At 43.6% G+C, this 24,701-nt stretch overlaps 1 protein-coding gene across 4 annotated transcripts in view; it reads left to right on the top strand.

Annotated features, from left to right (window-relative positions):
• The window catches only part of FCHSD2 (FCH and double SH3 domains 2), a 149,088-nt gene that overhangs the window by 30,683 nt on the left and 93,704 nt on the right, over positions 1–24,701 (top strand). For all 4 annotated transcript variants that reach the window (XM_083834288.1, XM_083834289.1, XM_083834290.1 and 1 more), the window contains one exon: positions 963–1,008. In XM_083834288.1, coding sequence (XP_083690414.1) covers positions 963–1,008 — 46 coding nt within the window. The remainder of the gene's footprint in view (positions 1–962; positions 1,009–24,701) is intronic.

Below are 24,701 nucleotides of genomic sequence, written 5' to 3'. Positions count from 1 at the left end.
GTAATGCCCTGGATGCTCTTTGGGGGTGAAAGGCAGTAGGCAGGAGCAGAAAGCGTGCTCAGAACTCATTTCGTTTGTGTATATTGGTGTTAACCTCGTTACGGGATGTTCCTGAGGATTGTTTTCCTAACATGCCGCCATAATTACTGTGTAACTAATTTAAACAGAATTGGGTTTTCTTGTGCTGCTGGCATAGCCTTACGCTCAGTGGAAGTAGTTTATGGTGCAACTTGATGAAAATCGCTCTGCTTTGACCGCTCAGCGGGTAAAGAGAATAACTTCAGCACTTGGAGAGACCTTGACACTCTTTAATAGTCAAACTTCTTCCTCAGGTAGCCTGATAGTGTTGAAACCCTGATCTTAAAACGCAGCGCGACCGTGCACCTTGAGCTCCTGTGTGGGAGCCCGGCACGGATGTCAACGTGGAATGACACCAAGACACCAATGACACGAGAAGGACTTGAGCTAAGCGGCTCTGGCGGGATGTAGCGGTGTCGATGGGCAAACCAGGACGTAGCTGGGGCACCACGAGGGCTTCACGAGCCTCTCGTCCCCAGCTGCAGGCACAAAACACTACGGTCAGGTGCTGTTGAAGAAATATGGCTTTGTTTTTAAAGAAAGCCTAGATGCACGAAGCCAAATCCCGTCCCACCAAATTCTTCCCTAGGCTATACCAGGGGAAAGCTGACGAGCCTTTAATGAAGTAAATGGTATTTACACGGTAGTCCTGGGAACTGAATTCGTCCAAGAAAACTTGGAAATGTGAACACTGCACGCGGACTTCACATATGCACGAGTTGCTAGGCTACTGGTACACAGTTGTCAAACAATTTTGCTTTTTAGTTGCTCATCTAACTGCGAAGACTTTCTAGCAGAAGCTCCTTTTGAGTAAATTACTGAATTTATAGCGTATTGCTGTATGTATTAATGTCTTTTTTTTTTTTTCCCCAACTTTTTTTCAGAGCGTTCAGTCAGAAAAGAGCCGCGATTGAGAAAGAATATGCACAGGTAAGGTCCTGGATTAAATTTCATATCTATGGCATTGTTCTCTAGAGGCGATTTATTCACTAGCAGACTTTTCAGGAAGTATATTTTTTTTTGTGTATCCTTTCCTTACGTTGCTTACCATGAAGAACCTGTTGAAATTCTGAAGCAGGCGGTTTGCTTGTTTCGGAGTTCGGCCCCGTTCTGTGTTTTCGTGGACACTTTGGCTTGAGGAAGTTCTTGGGCACAGAAGAAATTTTTAACATCTAAAAATTGTTCTGTGAAAGTCAACCGATTCGTTCAGGCTTTCTCAGAAGTTCGTGCAGAACTTGAGTAAGAAGTAAAATCAGGTCAGCTAGAGAAGAAATGCGTTCTGGCGTATCTGGTCCAAAGTAAATTTACATTTACATTCTTCAGAAAGGGCAGCTTCCCATTGAGCTGGAATAAGAGCCACAAGGTTTGCCCTAACGCTTGGGATAGGGAGTGGAATGAATTTTGCTTTATTCCTCAGAAAGGAGGGAAGATTGGATTTTTCTCCCTTGTTCCAAAATGAGATAGCATCCAAGAAGGGGCAGCTGCCTGCGTATTTTACAGTAAGGGCTCTTAGATCTCAAGTTCAAGTACAACAGATTAAAAATACATTACCTTATTTTAAAATAGATTAAAAGTAGAATAAAATATAAGCGAGGGAACTTGTGGAGCTCTATATACAATAAATACAACTGGAGAAGTGCCTGATTCTGGGGTTGTTGATGCTGGGGCAGTGTCAGAGGCAGAGTGTGAGAGCACAGCCTGGCACTAGGATGCTTCTAGCCCTGGTCTGTGGGTTAAGTTAACGTGGTATCAGGGGAAAAAAATAATTGAAGTTGTTGCATTAAGCGTCCCTTTAGTTGTTAGTGCTGCACCAGCCCCAAGGACGTAAAGAACAGATGTACGTATAGAAGAAATGCTTGCTGTGGGCTGGACGTGACTTTTTGAAAGAGGATTTCTGTACACTTGGAAACTGCACTGTACTCGTTTCATTAGTCTTAGATTTTTCTGCTTGTGGGCTCAGCCCGAAACCCAGCTGAAAACACTCAGCGAACCGAGCGGGATGTGTACCGAGTTTCATCTGAACGCTCGCGGTGGTGGTACGAGGGTCTGTGGTCGTTGGTGCTCCAGTTCTTTCGTTGCACGCGGATTTGCGTCGATCACATTGGCAGCTGCACTTAATTTGATTAAATATAGCCATTTTTCTCTGACAGAATCGATATCTGCTTAATGAAACTTTGATTAAAAGCGTGTATTCTCTGTAGTGATTTCTTCTGTAATGACGTTGTGGAGGAGTTGAGATCAATTACAAATACACTTGTCTGTTCCACGCTGGAAATGTTTTTTATACGTGGAGGCCTTTTTAGTGTTTGCTGAAGGGAGGTCTTGGTAAGCTGGAAAATAATCAGATTCTCAGATTCGGAAGGCTTTGTCCAAACAACCGAGGCTTTCAAATACTTGCACTTAAAAACAAACAAGCAAACCAACCCCCAGCATCTCCAGCAGTACAGCTGCAGCGCTGGAGGCTCGTCGGATGGCTGCTCACAAGAATGAAGCCCTGTGGGGATCGCCTCCTTGTCCCCCGATAAGTGAAGGAACAGCACTGGGTGTTCCCTGGGCAGGCGAAAGGGTTCCTGTTTTTGAGATGGCAACGAAATTCCACACGGAGCCTTCTGGTGAGAGAAACTGCAGTCAAAATAAATGTGGAGTCATAGTCGCCGACAGCGGGAGGTTCCATTTCAGACTCTTTTAAAGGGAGCTGGAAATTCTCCGTAGCCAGCTCCTGAAGCAAGATTTCGAAACCTTTTTTTTTTTTTTTTGAAGATCGTCTCGCAGGGAACTCGGGATATTTAACCGAGGACATTTTTGGCAAGCTTTAAAAATAAATAAAGTGGAAGGGCGGACAGTAAAAAATAAGTTTCCCATAACTTTCCAAAACTGAAGACTTTGTTGGTTTAAGCAAACACATTTATTCTGATGCGCTGGGCTGGGGTGCCAAGTTTCTATACAGTGTGCTTTTGTGTGGACAGGGAGAACCTGCACGAACGCTAGTAAAACACCACGGCTCAGTGTTTAGACTTTATCCCTAATTACATGGTAAGTGGCTTGAATGTATGTGATGAATGACAGGATTTGTATGTAAATCACTCCGTGCCTTATCCTACCAGGATGTTTTTAGCCTTTTTCACCATATCGTTACCTGTTGCCCTCCCAGCTTTTTTTGAGCTGTTTTTCTGTTTTTAACAACTGACTTTTCCAGACTCTGCGTGGTACGGATGGGAGGAATATCTGATGGGCTGACCCTGCCACTGCAGTCCTGTGGCCCTTTCTAGACGTGTTGCAAACACGTGCTCAGCTCTTTCGCTTGGGTTTTCGCTGCTGGGTTATTTAATATGTGCTTAAAGGCTTATCGTAATATTCCGAACTGAGAGTATGTAAAGCCTCTCATTTTCCATTAATAGCATTCCTAGTAATAGCATTTAAATTGCAATAGTGTATTATTATTAGCTATTCTCCGTGATTAATAAGCTAGCTAAAATCAGCGGCTAAGAATACTTTTTCGTTAGGTAAAAGCAGAACTTGGTCAATGTGCTTTTGCTGCTATCTAGTTAATAAAAAAAAAAAAACTAAACCCAGAAACAAACAAAAAAATCCCACCTGTTTTACCTAGCATATTAAATAGGTAAAATGAAACCTGCCTGTTTTACCTAGCATATTAAATAGGTAAAAAGGAGATTTTTTGGGGGAGCCCATAATTACATCTCTACTTCTTATTATTATTTAACACTTTTTACTAGACGTCAATCCCTCTAAGACTTTCTTTTCTTTTCTGCCTTCCTTGTCACGGTTTGGTTTTGCTTGATGTTTAGTTATCCTTGTTTCAGAGCACAATGCGACTCTAGGCAATCGACCTGGTGTATCTCTTGGATCTCTTGGAGCTTGCAAATACCCTGAAAGTGCTTGAGCTGAGAAACATGCTTCTTGTTCCAGCACGTGCTAATTCAGCTGCTAACTGTAGTACCTAAACTGAAGACAGCTGTGCTGTAGAAAGAGGAAAGACCATGCCGGCAGCTAAGGAACTGAGTTGCAAGTAGAAGTTTCTGCTCAGATTTAAAAAAAAAAAATATATACTATTTTTTTTCTCTCTGTTTTTATGGAGATCAAGTTAACGTTGAAGAGACTTGTGCTCGGTAAGAGGAGGCGTCTTATCTGTGATCTGGAGAGAGCAGACAGGTCACTTGGTGTTGATTCCTTCTCGTTGCTTAGCCTGGTGCAAAGAGAAACTCGATACATGAAAAACATTTTAAAACGGGGAAGAGGGGTAGTGTAGTTTATATGCACGTGTTCCTCTTGGTAGCTATGAGAGAAATGTAAGCGCATCCTTTGGTGCTGGGTGCATCAATGGCAATAACCAGGAGAGGAGACTTAAAATAACGTGAAATGAGCACCAAAGGAAAAAGCCTGTTAGCAGCAAGAGGTGGAGGGGGGAAGAAGAGCCGTGAAGGTAAGAGGAAAGGTGGATGTAAGCAGATACCATGACTGATTACCTTTGGCAGCTTCTCCTTGCTTTGCAAGTGTCCTAGAGAAGTTGCTTTGCAAGTGGCTTGCTTTGCAAGTGACTAGAGAAGCACTTCTTTCAAGGCATCAGAAAAGTGAATACCTATTTTCTAGGAAGTGATAAGACTGTGCAGCGTTCCAGTAACAACTTCTCTGTATGTGCGTTTAAAATGCATCTACAAAGCATGCAAATAATATATTATGTACATATTATTTAGATAAACAATATATATGTGCTGCAATGCCCAAATAGGTGCTGGACTCTTCTTGCTACATCACTTTTCCATTGGTTAAATTCAGAAGATGGAAGCTGACCCCTCATCTTAGCATCTTCTGACAAGGATGCTGCACTGCTCCAATTAAGAGGCAGTGACCCTTTTTACCAATTTTTCAATGGATTAACATTCTAAGAGTTAAAATGAGATTTTACCATCCTGTCCCTTTCTTACTAATTTGTGTTGTGATTGATTTTTTTTCTTTGTTTTTTTAACAAAGTCCAAAAATTTGCAAATGCTGTTTTCTCATTGTAACGAGAACTCTGGAAAGGTGGCAATATTTCCCTATTAAGGAATTAGAGAAATTGAATGAATTGGGGCAACTTATATCTTATGTCTCTTAGAATGTGTTATTTATTTCCCTTAGAATAGGAAGTAGATCTCTGGTCTTTGAATAGTTTTTTTAAACAGAAGCCTTTGACAATTAATGCAACGTTTGCTTCAGGTGTAGAATTCCAATCCTTATTCTTCCTTTGCTTCCTAAAAGGCTTTGAGGCTTACAGAGGAGCTGTACAAGCATTTATGGGTAAAGTGCCCGTGCTGGCGTATTAGAAAGAGGTAAGCCGTGCTTTAGTAGAGATTACGCTTTTCTTTCTTGAAAGGGGAGCTGTCTCCTGTTCAACTATCACACTGTTACAGCGTTACGCCAAGTGGAGCAAACTGATTTTCAAGAAAGTTGCGGAGCTGGGCAAATAAGGTAGGAATGGTAAGAGGGGGAGGATGGCAGGCTCTGCACAGGGACAGCAGCGTCTGGGAGGCTTGGGGAGAGCTTGGTAAGTGCAGCCAGGTCAGCGCTGAACGCAAGTTTCCTGGGATGAACCTGAAGTCCCGTGTGGCAGCTTGGGATGAAAGAGATGAAAGCAAGTCTTCCCTCCAACTCCACTGGGCTGGGATCAAATAAACTTGAGGTACCCACCTTGGAAACCCTACAGGCAGCTTGCTACTAGTCCATTTGTTGTTTTTTTTTTCTTCCCAAAGGATATAGGAGCTTACTGTGGCCTCAGAGCAGGAAGAGATTGTGGACTTTAAGGGTGGGTCCCTGGCTCGGGGAGCAGCCTTGGATCGACCGGTCAGCAGCTTGCTTTGTTAAGCGATGAACTCGAGGATATCCTCGAGGATGGGAATATCCTAGGAGGATGGTACTAGGTCCGCTGCCGTGGGAAATCTCTCTCTAAAGGATGTCTGCCGTAATTAAGACACTTATTTATGCTTTAGGTCTGAAATTGATGACTTTTGTAATTAAGCAGGGCTTTAAGATAAACACCTGTGAAGTTAGCCTTTGAAGGGTCATGGGGGGAAGATGTATGGGCATCCTCTCCCTTGTAGGGAGCTAAGAGCTCTCACTTCTGTCCTCCAGATCACGAGAGGAGGAGTTTAGCTGAGAATTAGCGTGCGTATGGAAACCAGTGGTTCTCAGGCTTATCTTTTCAAGAAACTTGGCTCTTGTTCTGCAGTCCTCTGCAGAGAAACTTCTGCTTGCAGTAAATGAGTAGGCTGTGCACAAATTTCCCTACTGGGCAGGCAGAGGAGCAGTTCTGCGCCTGGGTGTACTTGATAGCAGCTGCATGGAAGACAGCGAATTGCTTTGAAATCTTTCTCAGGTGTATGCTCCTTGTATTTCCAAACTTTCCGTAGGAAATATTAGGGGGAAAAAATCAGTAAAATCTTCTTTCAGTGGTCTCACTGCGTTTCTGCAGGTGTCAGCTTTATCATTCCTGTGTATTTTAAGACAGATAAAAGAAATATTTAAAAAAAAAAAAATTAACTCTAATTTTTTTTGAGTTTTCTCCATACAGTCCTGCTTTTGAGAAGAGCAGGTATCTTGTTATCTGTATCATGCCATTCTGCATATCCTTAGGGAGCTGCGGCAACCAGGTTTGTGCTGAGAGTAAGAAGTGATCCTGGAGGCTGGAGTTGCTCCGTGTGCTTTACTCATGCTTTACTCAACAGTATGGCTGTAGGTTTGAGGCGGCTTTGTTCTGTGGGGTGTGTTTTTTCAGTAGCATTGCACAGCATTTTAATGACTTTTCAGTGGTTCTTTTTACCAAATAGGAAAACCACGGTTTTGCCCCCCAGCGCTGCTGAATGTTCTCCCAAGCCAGAGCTGCAGCCTCCCCATCCCAGTGCCTGGGGGGAGGCTCTCTGCAAATGCAAAGCCTCTTTCCAGCTTCATCTGCTTCCTGCAGTGACTGCGTGTGGCTTAGGAGAGCTCACTTCTTCCCTGGACAGAGATAACAGCCGCTGGAGTCTCGTAATGCAAGGCCTGATCTGAGTTTTCTGCCCAGCTGTGGGAACTTCTCTAGGAATGTGGGCAGACCACAGGAGCTGCGTGTGACTTCATTTTGGATGTTGCTCCCCAAAGCCCTGTTGGAAGTGTAGGGAGGGGGAAAAGCTGTATCCAAGAAACCTCCTGATGGAAAAATGCTGGAGACACTCGGCGATATTCCTCTACCGAGCGATATTCCCCTATGTGTACTCACCCGGGCTTGTACTTGCACGGGCTGTGACACTTCCCTGACCTTCTTGCTTTGTGGTCTTGGACTGGTCGATCCCATCTGTGCGGAAAATCATCTCAGCCTGTTTGAGTAAACACAATCACAGAATGGTTTGGGTTGGAAGGGACCTTAAAGATCATCCCGTTCCAACCCCCTGCAACATGCTGTGCTTCTTTCTGAAGAACTCTTCGTAGACAAATGATTTTTTTTTGACAACTGTGAAGCCGTAGTTATTGGTATCTAGTATTGTTTTAAAATTTCCTTAGGTACTAAGACAAATGCTTTATGAAAATGTATCGTCTACCTCATTAACACGTAATAGATTGGCAGTCTTCACATACTAACCTACGACTATAATACACTGATGGAGACAGTGGGAGATGTTCAAGAGTGGTTTCAATGGAAATATTAGCTCTTATTCTTGCAAACAACAGAAACCAGTTGGCCAAAATGTTTATCTTTCTTCTTAAATGAGAGAGAACATCTCCGTGTACATCTGTCTTGTCTTTCGGCTAACTGGTATTACAGCGTTTATAGAAATAAACATCAGTTTGTGAAGTTTTCTCTTTCAAGGTGTGAGCTTTGTGTCTGAGTTTTCTCTTTGTTAAGGTTGCACGTTCTCCATGGTACTAATGCACTGTTTTGCATTAGGAGAGTAAGCAAACAGGGACTTTACGGAATATAGATACCGATCGGTTTGTGTTTCCAAAGTCCATTTATAAATTTAATCTCTGCACCTGATAGTGGAGATGTAGGGAACACAAATACAGCTCACTCTCCCGCGCTGTCCTTCTCCATCACTCCATCAGCCAGCAGTTTCCCACTTCCCCCTCTGAGTTTCTCAGTAGCCTTCCCTTCCTCCCTTTTCCATTTTGTGTATCTTTTCTTGAAGCCTCCTACATGAATTGTGGCTTTTGTGTAGTTATCTGAAAAAATTACTCATTCTGGTCGGTCTACGTTTTTCCATGCTGTTAGTTTTGCTCATTTTTCTCATTTTGGGATAATTACTTCCTTATGCAACAATTCTCTCCAGCTTTTTATATCTTTGAGCCCTTCTCTGTTTACACAAGTTACCGAGGTCAAAGTCAGTGATCTATAAAGAATCCCTAGCTTCCAGTCCAAGAACTTAATAATCTTCATTCTTCTGTGTAGAAGCCTGAGTAGTTGTCATGCTGTGTGCTTTCATTTTTCTGTTTAATAAATAAGGTTCTAGAAACTGTGTGATCTTACGTTTTCCTAGCTAGAGCTGTCCTGAAGTTAGCAATAGCTCCCAGATAATTTTTTCTGGAGGAACATTTTCTACCGGGAAAAAAAAAAAATATTTTTTAAGCATCTCCTTGACCTTTTTTGGTCATCTTTATTCTATGCCATCATTTGGTGTATGGTATTTCTTCTGGCTGATCCATGGAGGCCTCTGAAAGTGCTTTGGATTCACTCAGTCCAGATGCAAAACTAAGGGGAAACCGTTTTTATTTCCAGTCTAGGTTATGAAAAATACATACGTATTGATGAGCAACCATTCTAAACAAGTCTCTTTATTCCTTGCCATTTTCCTTAAAAATCTTGAATTTGGTATGGAGCCTGTGGATGTGCATGCACGAGATTTCAGGTACCCCTGGTTGAGTCCTGTTGCTCTGTCTGAACCCCCCCCCATGTCGTAGCTTCCATCTTTCCCGACAGGCTGCCTGTCACTGGGGGATGTTTTCGGTTAGAGTGGATCCAGAGGAGGGCCATGAAGATGGTCAAAGGGCTGGGGCACCTCTCCTGTGAAGAAACGCTGGGGATGTTCAGCCTGGAGAAGAGAAGGCTCCAGGGAGACCTTATTGTGACTTTTCAGTACTTGAAGGGGACTTATAAAAAAGATGGAGAGCGACTCTTCGCTCTGATAAGGGCAGGACAAGTGGGAATGGTTTAAAACTAAAAGAGAGGAGATTTAGATTAGAGTTTAGAAAGAAATTCTTCACTGTGAGGGTGGTGAGGCCCTGGCACAGGTTGCCCAGAGGAGCTGTGGATGCCCCATCCCTGGAGGTGTTCAAGGCCAGGTTGGACGGGGCCTTGGCCAACCTGATCTCGTGGGTGGCATCCCTGCCCACGGCAGGGGGTTGGAACTGGGTGATCTTTTAGGTCCCTTCCAACCCAAACCATGCTGTGACTTCATGGCCACTGCATGGGCTGGAGCTCACGCGTGCCGGTGACCTGCTCGGGTCTGCGGAGCCGCGGCACTTCGTAGCGCGGCAGCAGGACTTGCTGGGTCCAGAAGGACAGCACCTGCTCGGTGCCACCTTTGTGTCAGCTCCTCTTGTAGCCAAACACTGTTGGAAACAGCAGGGCATCAGTAAGAGGTTGAAGAAGATGAAGTGTAAGACTTGGTAGCTATTGAACCCATTCTTTCCAACAAAGCATGGAGAATCAGCGGCCGGGCACGCTACAAAGAAGTGGTCTGCTCCGTTTCATAAATGGTTACGAGCACCATTGTGAACGTTAGAATAACTTGTAGAGACAAGTTTGACAAATCAGGTGTTATAATGGGATTATCGATACTATTCTGCTGTTGTCACAGCCCAGCCTCTTAGTGCACGCTCCCCTTTTTACTGCCAAACAAGCGGCTCTTTAGGATTGTCTATATTAAATGCCCGTTGAACATTTCATATAATATGCTCGGCGTGTAACAAAGGCTAGGGGTCTGCGTGTGACGTTCCCAACAATATTATCGGTGCCCTTCTGTCCTTGTGTAGATTTCTTGGCTAGTCATTCATGTACTTTTCCTTCTCCAAGTGGGGTGGGGGCCAAAGTCAGGTAGCTGCTCGAGGATTTGTCTCGCCGCTGGATGAAAATTTAAAATGCGCGATACCGAAATATTTGTCCATTGAAAAAATAATTCCAAGAGGCAGGCTTTTTTAAAAAAGACAAGCTATCTTCTACGGGGTTTTGTGGAATTCCTCAAGTTAAACCAATATTTCTCTAAGAACAGAGGTGGACTGTCAGCTTTTATTTTCAGTGAAAACGTCTAGTTCCTCATGAAGGGGTCGTTAAGCTTAGAATTACGCTGTTTCTACAAAGCGAGCCCTTCATAAAGAACCTACATTTTTTGCTGAACTGATGCAGGCAGCTTTCTCTGAGCTTGCTTTTAGCAGTTATTTTTCTTTCCAATTCCTGCCCTCGTAAGCTCCCCCTGCCTGGAATTTTGATACGTGGAAATGCTTTGCGTCCAGATGAAGAACTGCGTTCTTAAAAGCTGCTCATTTTGACTTCGTCTCCACGTTTTAGTGAAGCAGGCAGTGTGTCTTTCAGCCTGGGGAGTTATCTGTGTGCTGCTTCTGTGAGCATCACTGTTCTCTGGACTGTAGGTTGTGTGTGTGTCTTTTTTTTTTTTTTTCCCGAACTGCATTAGCATTTTGGCTTTTTTTTTTTTTTCAAATTCCCCAAGAAGCACAATTTCTTTTTTTAACACGTTCAGCCCAAACAGTCATCCTTCCCAGTGTCTGCCGCGCTCTTTCCTGTGATTTAAGAGGGCAGGCTAGGCACAGCTCCGAGCTTCAAAAATAAACCGAGTGGAAACTTTGGGCCTCCGGAGCCGTAGCAGTACCCGCACCGAGTCATAGGTCCGTCCTAAACTCCTCTAGGATCCGAAAGGAACCCTAATCCTTTATTATACTGCTTTCCTTTTCCATGTGTGTTTTCATAGCCCTTTCACTCCTGTCCGGTACCATCTTGCTGGTTGTTGAGGGCCCTTTCCGTGCCTGGTGCAGGGAAAATCTTTTCCCTCTTTCCTGGCTTTCTTACCCCAAGCATCGTCTGCTCATCTCGCTTGTCTGAGTCTGGGTTTGTCTCTCCGTGATACAAATGCTTTGTTTGTATTTCTGTTATCCCTTGGGCTGACTTGGGAGAAGGGAGTGGGTTATTTTGGAATATATAACTGCAGTATTTTGGAGCATAAGGCCAGGCATACAAACACAGCCTGCACCCTCTTCACCTTTTTTATTCCTTGGGCAAACCGGCGTGTGGGGAGAGGTCATTGCAACCCGATTTTAGCAGCCTTTTGTTTCATCCTAGTCTCGTGGCTTCCGTGGTCAAAAGCTACTTCCTGCTTCCCAGGATTGTCCCTGTGATGTTCCTGGGGTGCTGTAAGAGGACGTGGCTGGAGTGGGGTAAAAGACGAGGGAAAATGGGCCAAAAATGCATTGGAACAATGGGGGGGGGGGGGGGGGCAAGTGTGTAGGGAGAACGCTGCTGCTGGGGATGAAAGCAGGCAGGGGGTGAGGGACGAAGGAGGTTGAGGGACGAAGGAGGTTGAGGGATGAAGGAGGTTGAGGGACGAAGGAGGTTGAGGGACGAAGGAGGTTGAGGGACGAAGGAGGTTGAGGGACGAAGGAGGTTGAGGGACGAAGGAGGTTGAGCTCTTCTCCGTGTTTCTACTCCTGCTTTTAGAGTCGGGATAATTTGGGGTGGGAGAGATGGCTGGAGGTCATCTGATCCAAAGCAGGGCTAGCGTCAAGGTTCAGTGATGCTGCTTGGGCCCCCTTCCCTTTCCTTCCCAAGCATTCGGGCCCTTGTTCAGTACTCAGCAGCCCGTGGTGTGAAGAACATCCTCATCCTCACAACTGCTTGAGAGCCCCAGTCTCTCGCCCTCACCTTTTTCACATTTCCCTGGCGAGGGCTGTGCCGTCCTTCCAGTGCTTTGTTCTCCTCCTGCCCTCGTTGTCAGCTTTTGGGATGGTGTCAGCTTTTGGGATGGTGTTGCATTTCCTCGGGGCTGGGAAATGCACCCGAGACTCGTGTGCGAAGATCTGTAAGCTGTCAAGGCGCCTCCAAATGGACTAGGTGATCTTCAGAGGTCCCTTCCAACCTCGGCCCTTCTGTGAATGCGTATTTAGAGGTAAATATTTGGAGCATGAGCATCGCTCTTCGTCATCCCTTTATCTTCTAGCACACCATAAACGAGGCAAAAGCCATTTGTCTTTTAACTCTCTTTTGTCTTGTATTTGCATTTACTCACTTTCTCCAGCAGCCCTGGGTTTGTTCTGAAACCATCAATTAAAAAAAAAAAAAGGCATCTTTTGTATTGCAACATAACACTGCTTTTTTACCTAATGAGCCTCTTCTCCATTACAATTGAAAGGCCATAATTTAAGGGAAGCAGCAATCGCCAAATTAAACGAGAACGGTACTCCGGAGAGCGTAACTAAAATGAAAATGTTTGTTTGTAAAAAAGAATCCATGCGGAAATGAAGGTATGTGGAGCTTCACTCTTCGTTTTATCCTCAGGTTCGGCTGGTTCGTTCAGCGGGTTGGTTAATTCTTCTGATGCTCAGCTGGTTTACAGTTGTTTGTACGAAGGTGGTTTATAGGAGTTATCCCTTTCTTCTGTGGGGCTGAATGTCTGATTCCACCTTCTGCACGGTAACTAGAGGGTTTGGGGCTGTGTCTAACCAATCTTTATGGCTCCATGTGTTTTAGGTGGTGAAATCTTGGAGTATTTAAACTTCTCATATCTCTCAGCTCACATTACCATAACTTTCCTGACAGTACAGCGTCCATTGGTGAACAACAAAAATAATGAAGAGCTCCTTTAATCCGCTGTACAACACCGAAAATACATTAACTTGGGTGCGTGTTGGCACAATATTTGGGTATATTTCTGCAGGAGGCACCTTTCATCCTTTCTGTTCGAGAGCTGTCCTTGACCCAGTGATCCAGATTTTCTGTTTGACGCCTAGCGGTTTGTTAGATGGATGTAAGGTAAACTGGGCAGATTTTTTGGCTGCTATAGCTGTTTGTCTTAGACCGAGGACTACTTTAAAGGGTACAGTAAGCGTGTTCTTAACTATTTTTAAAATCTATGCTCCCTTCTTCCCCTTTGCAGCCCTGGAAGTCATGCTTTCAGACCTGCACAAACCAGAATGTGTTGACAGCTTTAAAAAAAACAACACAGAGAGAGAATGTTGAAGTCAAATCTACCGTAAATGATTATTCAGTATAAGACCCTGCATATACAGTGGCTGACTTGTTCAGTTTTATCCAGATAAAAGGCCTTTTATCGGCCAGCCCTGCCTACCCTCCCGAGAAAGAGGAGGGAGAAAGGAAACGTAAGGTTGCTCAGGCCAATGCAGGAGAGGAGTCCAAATGGCAGCTGCAGAGGCAGAAAAGATGTGCTGCTAATCTGACAGACGTGCTAGCAGCAGAGAAGTCTTGTCCGTACGATCTGGGCGAGCGAGTGCCTGCTGCTCTTTGTACCTCTTACCGCTCCGGCAAAGATAGGAATAAACAGCTAGGGTGTTTCTGCAGCACGGTGCGAAAATACGTGGCCTGCTATACAGCCCCTATAGGTGCTGAGCCTCCTCTGTGGGTCACGGTTTAGGAAACACCGCTGGAAAGCATCCTGCCGGAGTGCTTCTGGTTTCTCTTCCACCGTCCGTGTAGTTTGGATCTCCAGGCGGCATCGTTGGCAGGGCTGGCACCGTCCCGACGGTAAAACAGAACACGCCGAGGCGGTGCTGGCAGCGCTCGCTGGCGTTTATAGCAGCAGTTTGCTGCCTAGGTGAAAGGTTTTAACCCGGTTTGTGGACTTTGGGCAGGCGAAAGAACCTGTCACTTGCTGTAGCTGTACAAATGATAACGATATCGGGATAGATTTCAGCATGTGCTTGAAGTGCGGTGCTAAATCGAAGTCAACATGGAAAAGAAACTTGTGTTATGGCATCCATCCTAACTCCATAAAATTCATGCATGCAAGCGGATCTCCTAATTACAAGTATGAAGGAGTGAAGGCGTAGTGTGGTTTAGTTTCTTGCAATTTCAGCGAAAATAGTCTTGATTATTTTCTTAGATCTCTTAAAATTGTTGCTACTTATCTGTGTTTTGTAGCATTCACCGGTTTGTATCCCGTTAGTTGCAGATGGCCTGCCGTACTTGGGAAACTGGAAGTTTTTTTCAATATTTCCCATTTTCATGAAAAAATTAGTCTGCAGTAAGCTTTATATTGGGAAATTTCAGTGTATTAAACTAACCGTACTTCTGTTACATTGAGCACACGTGCTAAGGTATGGTTTGACCAATAAATCAGTGACATCAGCATCTGTAAAACGTGGGCATCATGCACTAAATAGAAATGTAGTATGAAGATAGTGCAGGAACAAATCTTTAACATCAATTTGCATTTTAATTGATATGTGTAAACCGTGAAAGTTGTTTTGATGATTACACTGATTTATTCCTCCTATCCCCTTTTTGGTTTTTCAGACATTATTCTGTGTTTTCTGCTAGACAGATAGTCTTAGTGCCGTTCATTCCACTAGCAGTATACTTAATACACTGTCTTTGGCAGTTTAAGGGGTAGTTTAACATATTTTCAACAAGAATAAAAGCATATTTCATACTGGTTGCAAACAGAAGCTAATTGAGTGGGAGGAAGTTCAAGCTTGCAGATTTATGGAAAAAAAAAAAAAAATCTCAGCCCTGGTTTTCTTAGCTCTGATTGTGTACAAATATGACTCAAAGCTTTTTTGTTTTTACCTTCCCAAACCATAAAGAGGTAATTTTAAAAATAAAAAAAAGGGCCGGTCACATTTTTTTGAGATGTGAAATTTGCGAGCTACTAGGTTTCCTGGATTTATTTCTGGTCAGGGTGCCAAGTACATCTGTGTTTGCTTTTTGATTGTCTATCCAAATAGGCTAGTGAGAAGTTTGCATTTTTCCTATCAAATTATTTTTATTCTGTTTATAGTAGCATCTTGAAAGGCATTTTCTGTCTGGTGGCGGGTTTTTTGTTGGTTTTCCTGATAATTTTTGTTCGGTTAACTTAGAGCAAAGCGCCTGTATGAATACCCTCCAGCAAATGGGGGTTAGATGAGCGAAGAAGATTACTTCTCTGTGTTCATAAAAGTGCCATATTCTGGACAAGAAGGGTAATACCGTATCTACCTTTTTAAAAATAGCTTTTAAATATATGGTTGTTATCAGATTCCCTACAACTGCTCCTGCAGTGTTCTGCCTGAGTTTCCTGTGCCTGCCAGGCTCGCCACCATGACGGACTCGGAAGAGGTTCCTCGGAGGCAGAAACAAAGGTGGTTTCCCAACTGTTGGGGAAGGGAAGGTGCCGAAATGGACGTGTGGGTCAAAGATCAAAAGTTCCTTTAAACGCAGCTTTCTGTTTTATTCCATCACGTTGACGTGGCATTAGCGTGAAGAACTCTTCGTCTCCTGCTTAACCCTTGCTCTCACTTACAGGGGGCTGTGTGGAGACAGAAAGAGCTGAAATCCAGCCAAATGCTTATTTCTGATCATTCTGATAGACTATAGCATGTTAGATCGGTCTCCATACAGAAAGCAAAACCACCCAAACTCATATAGCAACCCCAGCCCCAATAAAAACCACTCAAGAAGTTTGAATCTAGGTACAGACAACTTCTGGAAAGTCTCATGAAGAAAACTTTTGGACGAGGACTGCTCCGTGAGCTCTTAGAAGGGGCTTTAACAAAAACTAAGCCATTGCTAAAACTACATTGCTGTACTTTTCTTTGCAGTGATGAACCCCTGGCTGGGGCTGCTTCAGGGAATTTGACGTTACGTGAGATCTGCCCTGTTCCCTTGTTCAATTTACGATGCCAAAATAGTGTTTCTTGGAGGAGCCCTTTTGGTTTCCATCAAGACACCAATGGTTCAACCAACTGTCCTTGGGAAGACGTATTTAGGAATTACTCAACTGCCTTGCCCACTTAGAGTTGCAGCAAGCAGTCATGCTTTGCAGATACGTTTTTTACTCATGCTTGTAGCTCACTCCTAAAGAGGTGGGTTTTATCATGGAAACGGAACAAAAACCATACAGCATATTGATTATCTGGAGTAAAAATACATCTGCTTTTCCTCTAAACAACAAAGAAGTGTAAGGGTTATTGACTTCAAAGCTCATTTCCTTTCTTTTGTGGCGATAATTGCATATGAATAAAAGATAAGAACCATGGTTTAAGTGTTTATTTTTACACGAGGGTGTTTTAGTGATGCACGTTGGGCTCTCTCGCCTCTCCCATCCCCTTTTATCTCTCCAAGCTGACCATCCTCAAGAGATGTTTTTACGCGGCCACTTTTGGAAGTTATTCCTAGGAACATAGAAGCACATTTCTGAGGCTTCACAGATTCCTGTTAGGACCGGGGTTGGACGAGATGATCTCCAGAGGTCCCTTCCAACCTCAACCATTCTGTGGGTTTATTTCAAAACAACTAGAAGTTGTTTGGTGTAAACTAAAGTATTAGGAACTTAATAGTCAAATAAATGAGTTTTGCAATATTAGTGTCACTCTTTCAAGCAGCTCAGGAGACTTTAATGATTGAGTGAAGGTTCTGACTGGTAAGTTTTTTTGCAAATGTGTCTGGCTAATTTGATGTGTATATAGCTTTGAGAAATAAGGAAATCCTTTTTTGTGCTTTGAACTTGGCTTTCTAGAGTTAGCAAACTGACGAATTGAGATTGCACAAAGATCTACAATAGTTTTCATGGACTGTAAGCTTTGTTGCTTGTTAGGCAGTGGATTTAAATACACGTAACAAAGATTGCGAAGATTTGGGGAGTTCTGCTGTCGTTTTATTGTTACTAAAATTCTTGAAAATAACGACAGTTACCTTCGTCCTGCAAAATATTAAATGGAATCAGACAGATCCCATCTGCCTAACCTACTGCGCAACAATGAAATGTGTTTTAATGTAGCTTGCAGAGTTTTAAGCGTGGCCTCTTTTTTATTATTTTGTTATTGTTTTGCTGCTTACATGAATTGTTCTGCTACTGTGATATCTCTAGATGAGCGTTTTTGCTCTGCACCAGCAGTGCAAGACTTCATATACCAACGAGGATATTTTTGCAGTTTCAAAAAACATAATTTGGAGGGGGAGATCTTCAAAGAACAATTTGAAAGGAAGATTACCAGCTGCTAGCAAATCTGAGGTCTTCATCAGTACTGCAGAATTCATTTCTCGCATTAACACCCTTCCTTTTCGCATGGTCTCTGTTCGTTGCATTGCCTTACGTTCCCGCATTACTCTCTTCGGTTGGTCGTGGAGAAGCATTGTGCAATTCTGTTTTTGCAGTAGACTCTAGAGAAAAATAACAAGGCTTGATTGCAAGAAGAAATCATGGTGCTTAACTAGCTGTATGTGGAGACTGCTTTGCAAAACCTAGAGTAAAGAGGAGCATTTTGGTTCCGGCTTTTCCTGCCTTTTGTTTCTCTTGAGCTCTTTTTGCTATGACATACAGTGGAAGTAGTTTGAATATCAACAAAGCGAAACCCTTTTCGATTGCCCATTTGAACATCTGTGAAGGAAGGGACAATAATAGCATCAGCTATCACAATAGGTAAAACATACATTTTATGAGCATTTTTTCTAAATTTCAGTAAAAGCACAAATTGCATCTTGTTGATACCTCATACTCCAAATGGCGACGTGTGTGGAGCCTCTGCTCCACGTCGTATTTGACAGTGCAGTTTATTCCACAGCTGTGCTGATGTATGAGCTACCTTAATTTTCTGAAACCCTTCCCACATGATCTGCATTGACCACTCTGAAAACCTCGACGTGCACGTGGCTGCCAAGTTTGGGATTGTGGTTGGTCGTCACAGGAACCGAGCTAGGTGGAAACGAGCGTGTATCCGCTGGGGGACATTGGTTATTGGGGCTGATGTCTGAGGGCCGTATGGGATGAGCAGCACGGTAAGCCCTCCCCAGCTCACCCTTTCCATCAGCAGTAGCTGATGTTCTCTGTATATGAGGCATTCCCCCCATTCCCCCTGTGAGGTACATAGTGGGTTTGTGTGGCAAGGGCTCGTTTGCTGCCCACCTCTGCTTTAAACGAGCTGCTCGTCATGCCTATTTTCCCTGTTATTTTTTCTCTAATCATCCAAAGCAACTTAATACGAAACGTCTGATATCCTTCATGTTCTGGAGCAGCAGCGATGTCACCTCAGTTCCTTTTGCCAGGTGGAAGATGATGGGCTAAGTCTTGATGAAAACTGTGTGATAATACAGAGAACCTCTAGCCTTTGAGGAGACAATGAGTACAGCAACTTTCTATCAGTTGTCACCACGTTGGTCACGATTCCACAAACCACGTCGTGTTCTCCCATCCCTTCAGCTGTCTGGCTTCCAGGCTGGGAAGTCCAAGCTCTCCGAGGTGATGCACTGGATGTACAATAGGACAGTTTCAGTTGGAAGGGACCCACACAGATCATCAAGTCCAACTGTCAGACTGCTTTGGGACTGATCCAAAGTCAAACCATATCGTTAAGAGCATCATCCAAATGCCTCTTAACTCCGGGCAGACACAGGCCATCAACCTCCTCTGTGGGAATGAGATGTGCCTAATGACCCTCTCAGAAAAGAAATTTTTCGTAATGTCCAGTGTGAACCCGCCCTGGCCCAGCCTGGTTTTCCTCCATGTGGCCACTGTTCCATGCGTTTTCTCTGTCCTTGCTACTTCTCCTTCTCCAACTCTTCCCTCTTTCTTAGAGAAGAGGGAGAAGGAAAGACCACACTGGCACAGAGTTTGAGGTGGAGCTCCATCTCTTTCTGCAGTGTCACAGCAATAATCTCTGTTCTTCCTTCCTGGCGTGGTGGTGGCTGTTTTTTATTTTTAATTCTATGTTTTATTTTGGGCTGGTTTTTTTGACTGTGAATGGACATTGATATTTTTTATGATCCTATTTACTGTGACTCCAAAATCTTGACCCTGCATGGAAACAGTCCATCAAGCATTTTACAAAGGAGATGAGTGCAAGTGTTTTTTCTTTGCATCTGTTTATTTATATTGAACTCCATCTCCACTTTGTTATCCGGTGATGCAGACTCACTAAACACCTTTCCAGTTCCTGATAGCAGCCCCCAGCTTTAATCCCTGCATAACCAGCAGCAGCAGATGTCGGCTCGTTGCTCCTGTCCTTCTGCAGACCGTTCATAGACGCACGTAGCAGCCAGGTCCCTGCACAAAGTCCTGTCCTCATCCGGAGCTTCTGTCCCCGTGATTTGTACCGTGCCATCGCTTATCTGTTTTACGGCGACCTTCGCTTCTGCTAGGCTGCTTGCTTTCTTTCAACATCTCCGGTGAGAAACCCGTGAGAGAAGGCTTGTGGCTGCAGGGTAATAAATCGAGCTCTTGAATCTTGATGCAAACAATTGAACAAAACAAACCAACCCCCCCAAGAGAACTAAAACCAAAACAAAACCACCCCACAAACCTATATCTTGTTACTGGGTTTGTAAGGTTGCATGGCTTGCTTATCTTAATTTCTTTTTTTTTTCTGTATGTCTTGGATGTTAGGAAAAGGCTAAGCAAAGAGCTTATAAGGTAGAAATGTTGAAAACAACCTGAAATATTGTTTCACTTCCTGATATTTTTGGTCTTTTCAGTGAGCCACAGAGCTGAAGCGAAGCTTAACTTCCAGATTAAGGTATTAACGGTAGCTAAATTTGAATCACAGGCTGCAGTTAAAAGTAAATTATATACTCTGCAGTTTACAAAAATTGCACTAAGTGGTGATCATACTTTCTGTACTAAAATCTTTTAGAGTAAGCAAGCTGTGGAAGTTATACAAACTCCAAGCCTCGCAGGGTTATATGAAACAGGAATGAAGAGTGATTTACTCTTCCAACCAGTTTCTAATGTAGCATTCAACACAGTTTCTCCCTGATTATTCTTACAGTTTATCTGGGTTCAGGACCATGAAATGCTTGATGATTCGTGGCAGGATCAGGACGTGCTGAGGAAACATTGATGGAATTCAGGCTCGGTGCGAGCACGGGTGCAGCCGGGCTGGTTGGCGGTGTCCGCACGGGTGCTGTGCCCTGGGGGATGCAGGAATACATCCTACTCCAACCACTTATATTTCGTGTGAAAAAGTATTAGCAATGTATAGAAACGGCATAGTAGTCTGATAATCTTATGTGAAGGCAGAAAAATGAGGGAAATCTTGAAGACTTTTTAATATTATCTGCAATGCTAAGTATTTAAAAACAAAAGTACCTTCCAGTAAAGATGCTGGGACAATGTAGACTAAGTGGACCCAGTTGACACTGGGAAGCAAATATTACTTTTCATGATCGGACTGGTTACTTACGTAGAGGTTTCTCACTTTGTGTTGATATGAAAATGGGAGAACATCTGAGGTGGTTCGTCACGTAGTATTGCCTGTTCTACTTTATTTGGGGTTGATTGAAGCCAGCTCTTCCAAAGGTATCACCCATACCAGTTCTCTTAGTTTACTCAGAAAGGCTTCTGATGTTGAAATTCACTTCGTCTTACCAGTTTAGGGAAAAGTCATCAGTCGTCCTCAAAAACTTGCAGCTGCTGCACTGAAGGATGTCAGGAGCGAGTTTTCTCCGGGCGGTTACGCGGCCTGGGTTATCAGTGCAGAGGTCATCAGGAAGGTTAGTAATCAGTTTGCTGTGGCTAAGATTTGATTGCAGGTGTTTAAAACCATGACCAGAGGCTACTGATAGGTTCGGAGAGGTTTTCCTACCATTTGAGCGACGTAAAACCGCCCTCAAAATAAAAAGAAATAGTGCTTTACGCAGCATCCCTTGATTTCTTGGTAATGTTTGTACGCTTCATTGGTGTGCATCTCCGCACTAGGTTTGTTTAACCAGCCTTCTTTGAGTGCAGAAGATGTAGTTTTAATCAAAGATACCTTTTTTCTTCTTCCTGATACCAGGCATCAGTGCTGGAGTCAATGGGTTTGGGATTATTGAGGTATTTTGTGAGAAACCCATCTCTGCAGAAGTCAGTTCATTGGTTTGCCAAATGGGAAACTGAAAGAAATTGAACTCATGTAGTATTAATGTACATGATATTCCATCGATTTGAGGCACTTTCTGTCTCAACCTTTTATATATTTTACCTCTCCGAGTATTTTTAAGCAAACTATGCTGACAACTGTCTCTGCAATCAAAATTATACTGTCCCCGGCTCCGTAAGCACTATAGAAAACTGGCTTCTTATTAAATTCCTTTCACCACACAAATGGTCAGTTGGGCTGGTAACCAAGTTACAAAAGAATCAGAAGCGGAGTAGTAGCTTTTAATTAAATATCATTTGGCCAGGTGCCCAGAAATTTCCCCGCTGGGGGAGCGGGCAACGAAAACCCGATCGCGGAACCGCCGCTGCTTCTTTTCGGGCTGTCTGGAAGATGTACGAGCTCGCGTCTTGAGGATGCGGATGCTTGACCTGCGGATGCGGCAGCACCTGCGCCCATCCCACAGGGAGGCTACCAGGGGGAGATGGCCTCGTGGATGGCCCCTTCCTCATCTCACGCCCCGTTGTGACCGAATTTCACAGAAGGGCGCATTAGCACAAGAAGGGGATCCAAAAAAAAAGGGAAAGAAATCACGTCTGGCTTTAGGAAATAGTTTGAAGGTGAGAAGTGATTTAGTCCCATTAATTGGCCCTCGTTTGCATAAATACCACGATACCAGACCTTTGTTTTAATCGCTCCGGCTTACATGTGGCCTCATTAAATGGCTCGCGTCCTGCTGCTGAGGCAGCTTTATGTCTGTATGCGTGCATTCAGGTGGCCGCGCTCTGCTCGTGGTTTTCGTGGTGTGTGATGTGTCTGAAAGCTTCCCCGCAGCCGACACAGTTTGCAGCCCCCCCGGGTGTGCGTGGCCACGAGCGGAGTGTCTCCAAGCGTGAGCGCCTGCTGCCAACGAGCCCTGCTTGGCTCCACGCCTCGTGATTTCAGCCCAGCTCATGTAGGTCTGCCCTGCCTTTAACCATCCCTGCCCTTGCTTCTAATTCCCAAATCTGCTCTTCCGCCTCTTTCTCAAACAGATCAGCTTTTAATTTGGAAAGCGGTGAGATACCATCTTCCAGTGATCATTTTTTTCATATTTCACATATGTTTTGATTCATTTTTTTTCCCCCTCTTTATCGTTGCCAGAATGTCTTTCTCAGTCGTCTTAAGTACTAACATCTTACTCCTCATTTAGCAACTGAAAGGAAAGAAAGTTTTTGTTCAAGTCATCCCACGGGAATATAGACAGATTCCTCTACTTTCTTTGTTCCGAGCACGAGTGTTTTTCTGTCCTTTACCGCATTACAGTTAAGCTCCTTGTTTGTGAGGCTCTGAAGTGTCATGCCCTTGCCTGTTAACTTGCCTCTGTTTTTTTTTTCTTCGCTTTCCTCGATTTCTTGACTGTTTTTTTAGCCTTCAGTTGCCACCGTTCTGTGCCCCCAGAACGCAGCCCAACTTCTACACCTTCCTGTTTGCAATTAATTATGCTTACCCCAGTTATTGTTGGTTTATTTGTGGTGCAAGTGCTTCCAGGTAGGAAATCTGTTTTCTTCTGTGTTTGTAAAGCACGATGTAAATGTGCAACAAAATCTAAATGTTTTCTAATGACGCACCCCTGTAGAAGTTAATTAAGTTCCGTCAGGGCCGAGTTTGACATATTGTGTTGAGAAACACAGCGTTTGTTTAAAGACCAAGGAGTCAAAATGAAAATGTGATAAAGAGAGGCTTGAGTGGAGAGATGAGACCAGACTGCAAATTTGAAGCTCGCTGGAGGCTAAATAGAAGTGGTTCTTCTAAAATCTATTATCTGGCAATGCTGATTTCAATATGAATGCACTTCGCTTTGGTTCTGATTCTATTTCAGATCTTTCAAAACCAGATTTTGTTGGCTTTTCTTATGAGAAATTTGTTCTTGATGCATTTGCTTAAAACAAGACTTCAGAAAGCCCATCTGCATTCTCCAGTCTTGATATACAGCGCTCTCTTCTTTTCGGCTTCAGGCATTCATGTGAAGAGCGTTTTCCCTTGCAGAAACTTTGGATTTTAGGCACACATTGGCCAGTGTGTAAAATACAGTACCGAATGAGGTTAGTTTTATTTCTCTAAGTGATCTATTTAATTTCCCTGCTTTATCTCAGCTTTAAAGCTTTATTCAGATCTTTGTGTCTGGGATTAATTTGACTTGGCACACTGCAATGTCTCTGTCTCCCAGGAGCAGCTGATTATTTACAATGAATTTCTTTTTCCTCTTCTCCCTACGGCTTGTAGCGAAGAATTTTCTCTACCCGACTCCAGATAATACCCAAGGAGCAAAAATATTTTAAGAATGAATGAGCTGAGTTACCTGTAATGGGTGGAAACTCAAACATGACTCATCTAGCAATGGCTCCGAAGCTGTTATTTACCAGGACTTTGGTCTGCAACAGAAACCTTTGAGTAATGAATGGTGCCACTATCGATATAGCTGGACAGAAAATATTGAGCTAGAGGCCTGCAGAGAAACAAGGAGTTGATGAACATGCCTTAATCATATGCTAAATTAGTCGTAAGTTTTTTTATCTGCCTAAAAACGTGCAAAAGGTGCTGTCTCTCAGGTGTGTGCATAACGATGCGAATAAGAAAAGTGGCTATTTCGATCTGTTTGAAACGAGAAATTGTTAAAATCCTCATTAGCTCTACCTTTCCTATTTTTAAGTGCACACTTTTCTACTGTCTTTGGGAGAAAGCGGCGGCATTGAGGGCCTGATCTGCTGGGATGCCCCAAGCACGGTCCGGTTATTCTAAATGCTGGTTGTCCCTCTGTCTACGTATTTTTGTATTCCTAGAAAAAAGACCAGTAATCATGCATAAAATCTACTAAATGAAGGGTAGAGCAGGACTCTAGTAAAATCTGGTTATGTACAGTCATGTGCTTACAGCTTTAATATGCAAAAATCTCTCTAATATGTAGAAATAACCCCCAGAACAATACCAATAATGCCATAGCCTCAAGGCGTGCTTGAATTAAAATACAAAATGTGATTTATTTCATAGCCATACTTGTGCTCACCTTTTTAAGACTCTCTGAAGTTCCTGATTATTTCCATGTGGAAGCGTATAGCTCAGTCCCCAAATAATTCCTGTCCTCTAAAGACTCAGTGAATTGCACGGGAGGGCGAGCAATAATTGATAACTCTGGGCAGAGCTCGCGGTAAATCAGGGCATGTTCCTGAGGCTGTCGAAGGCTTCCTCTCTCCCAGAATTACCTCCTGAGCTAAAGTCGGTGCTGGCATCAGCGAAGCGAAGAGCAACCCAAAAAAGTGTCAAGAACGAAGATCTACGATAAGCACAGATGGGAAGAGCCAGATACAGGAAAGAAAACAAAGAGGTTTGGGGGGAGGAATTTTGTCTCTGGTGAAAGAAGAAATGAACGGTGAAGAGCCGTGGAACAGCATAAAAAATGAGATTATAGGAATGGCTGCTCAAGTTTTGTGTTAGCAGGCCAAGACAAAGCAATAGAGGTAGGTGAAGAATGAGGAGCTGCTGAGCTGGAAAGTGTTAGAAGTTGGAGGGGGGAAGAGAAGAAGCAAAAAAGAAAAGTGAATATCAGA

The sequence above is a fragment of the Anser anser genome, assembly GCF_964211835.1.
Source record: "Anser anser genome assembly, chromosome: 1".
NCBI lineage: Eukaryota > Metazoa > Chordata > Aves > Anseriformes > Anatidae > Anser > Anser anser.
This window is presented reverse-complemented; position numbering and strand designations above follow the sequence as displayed.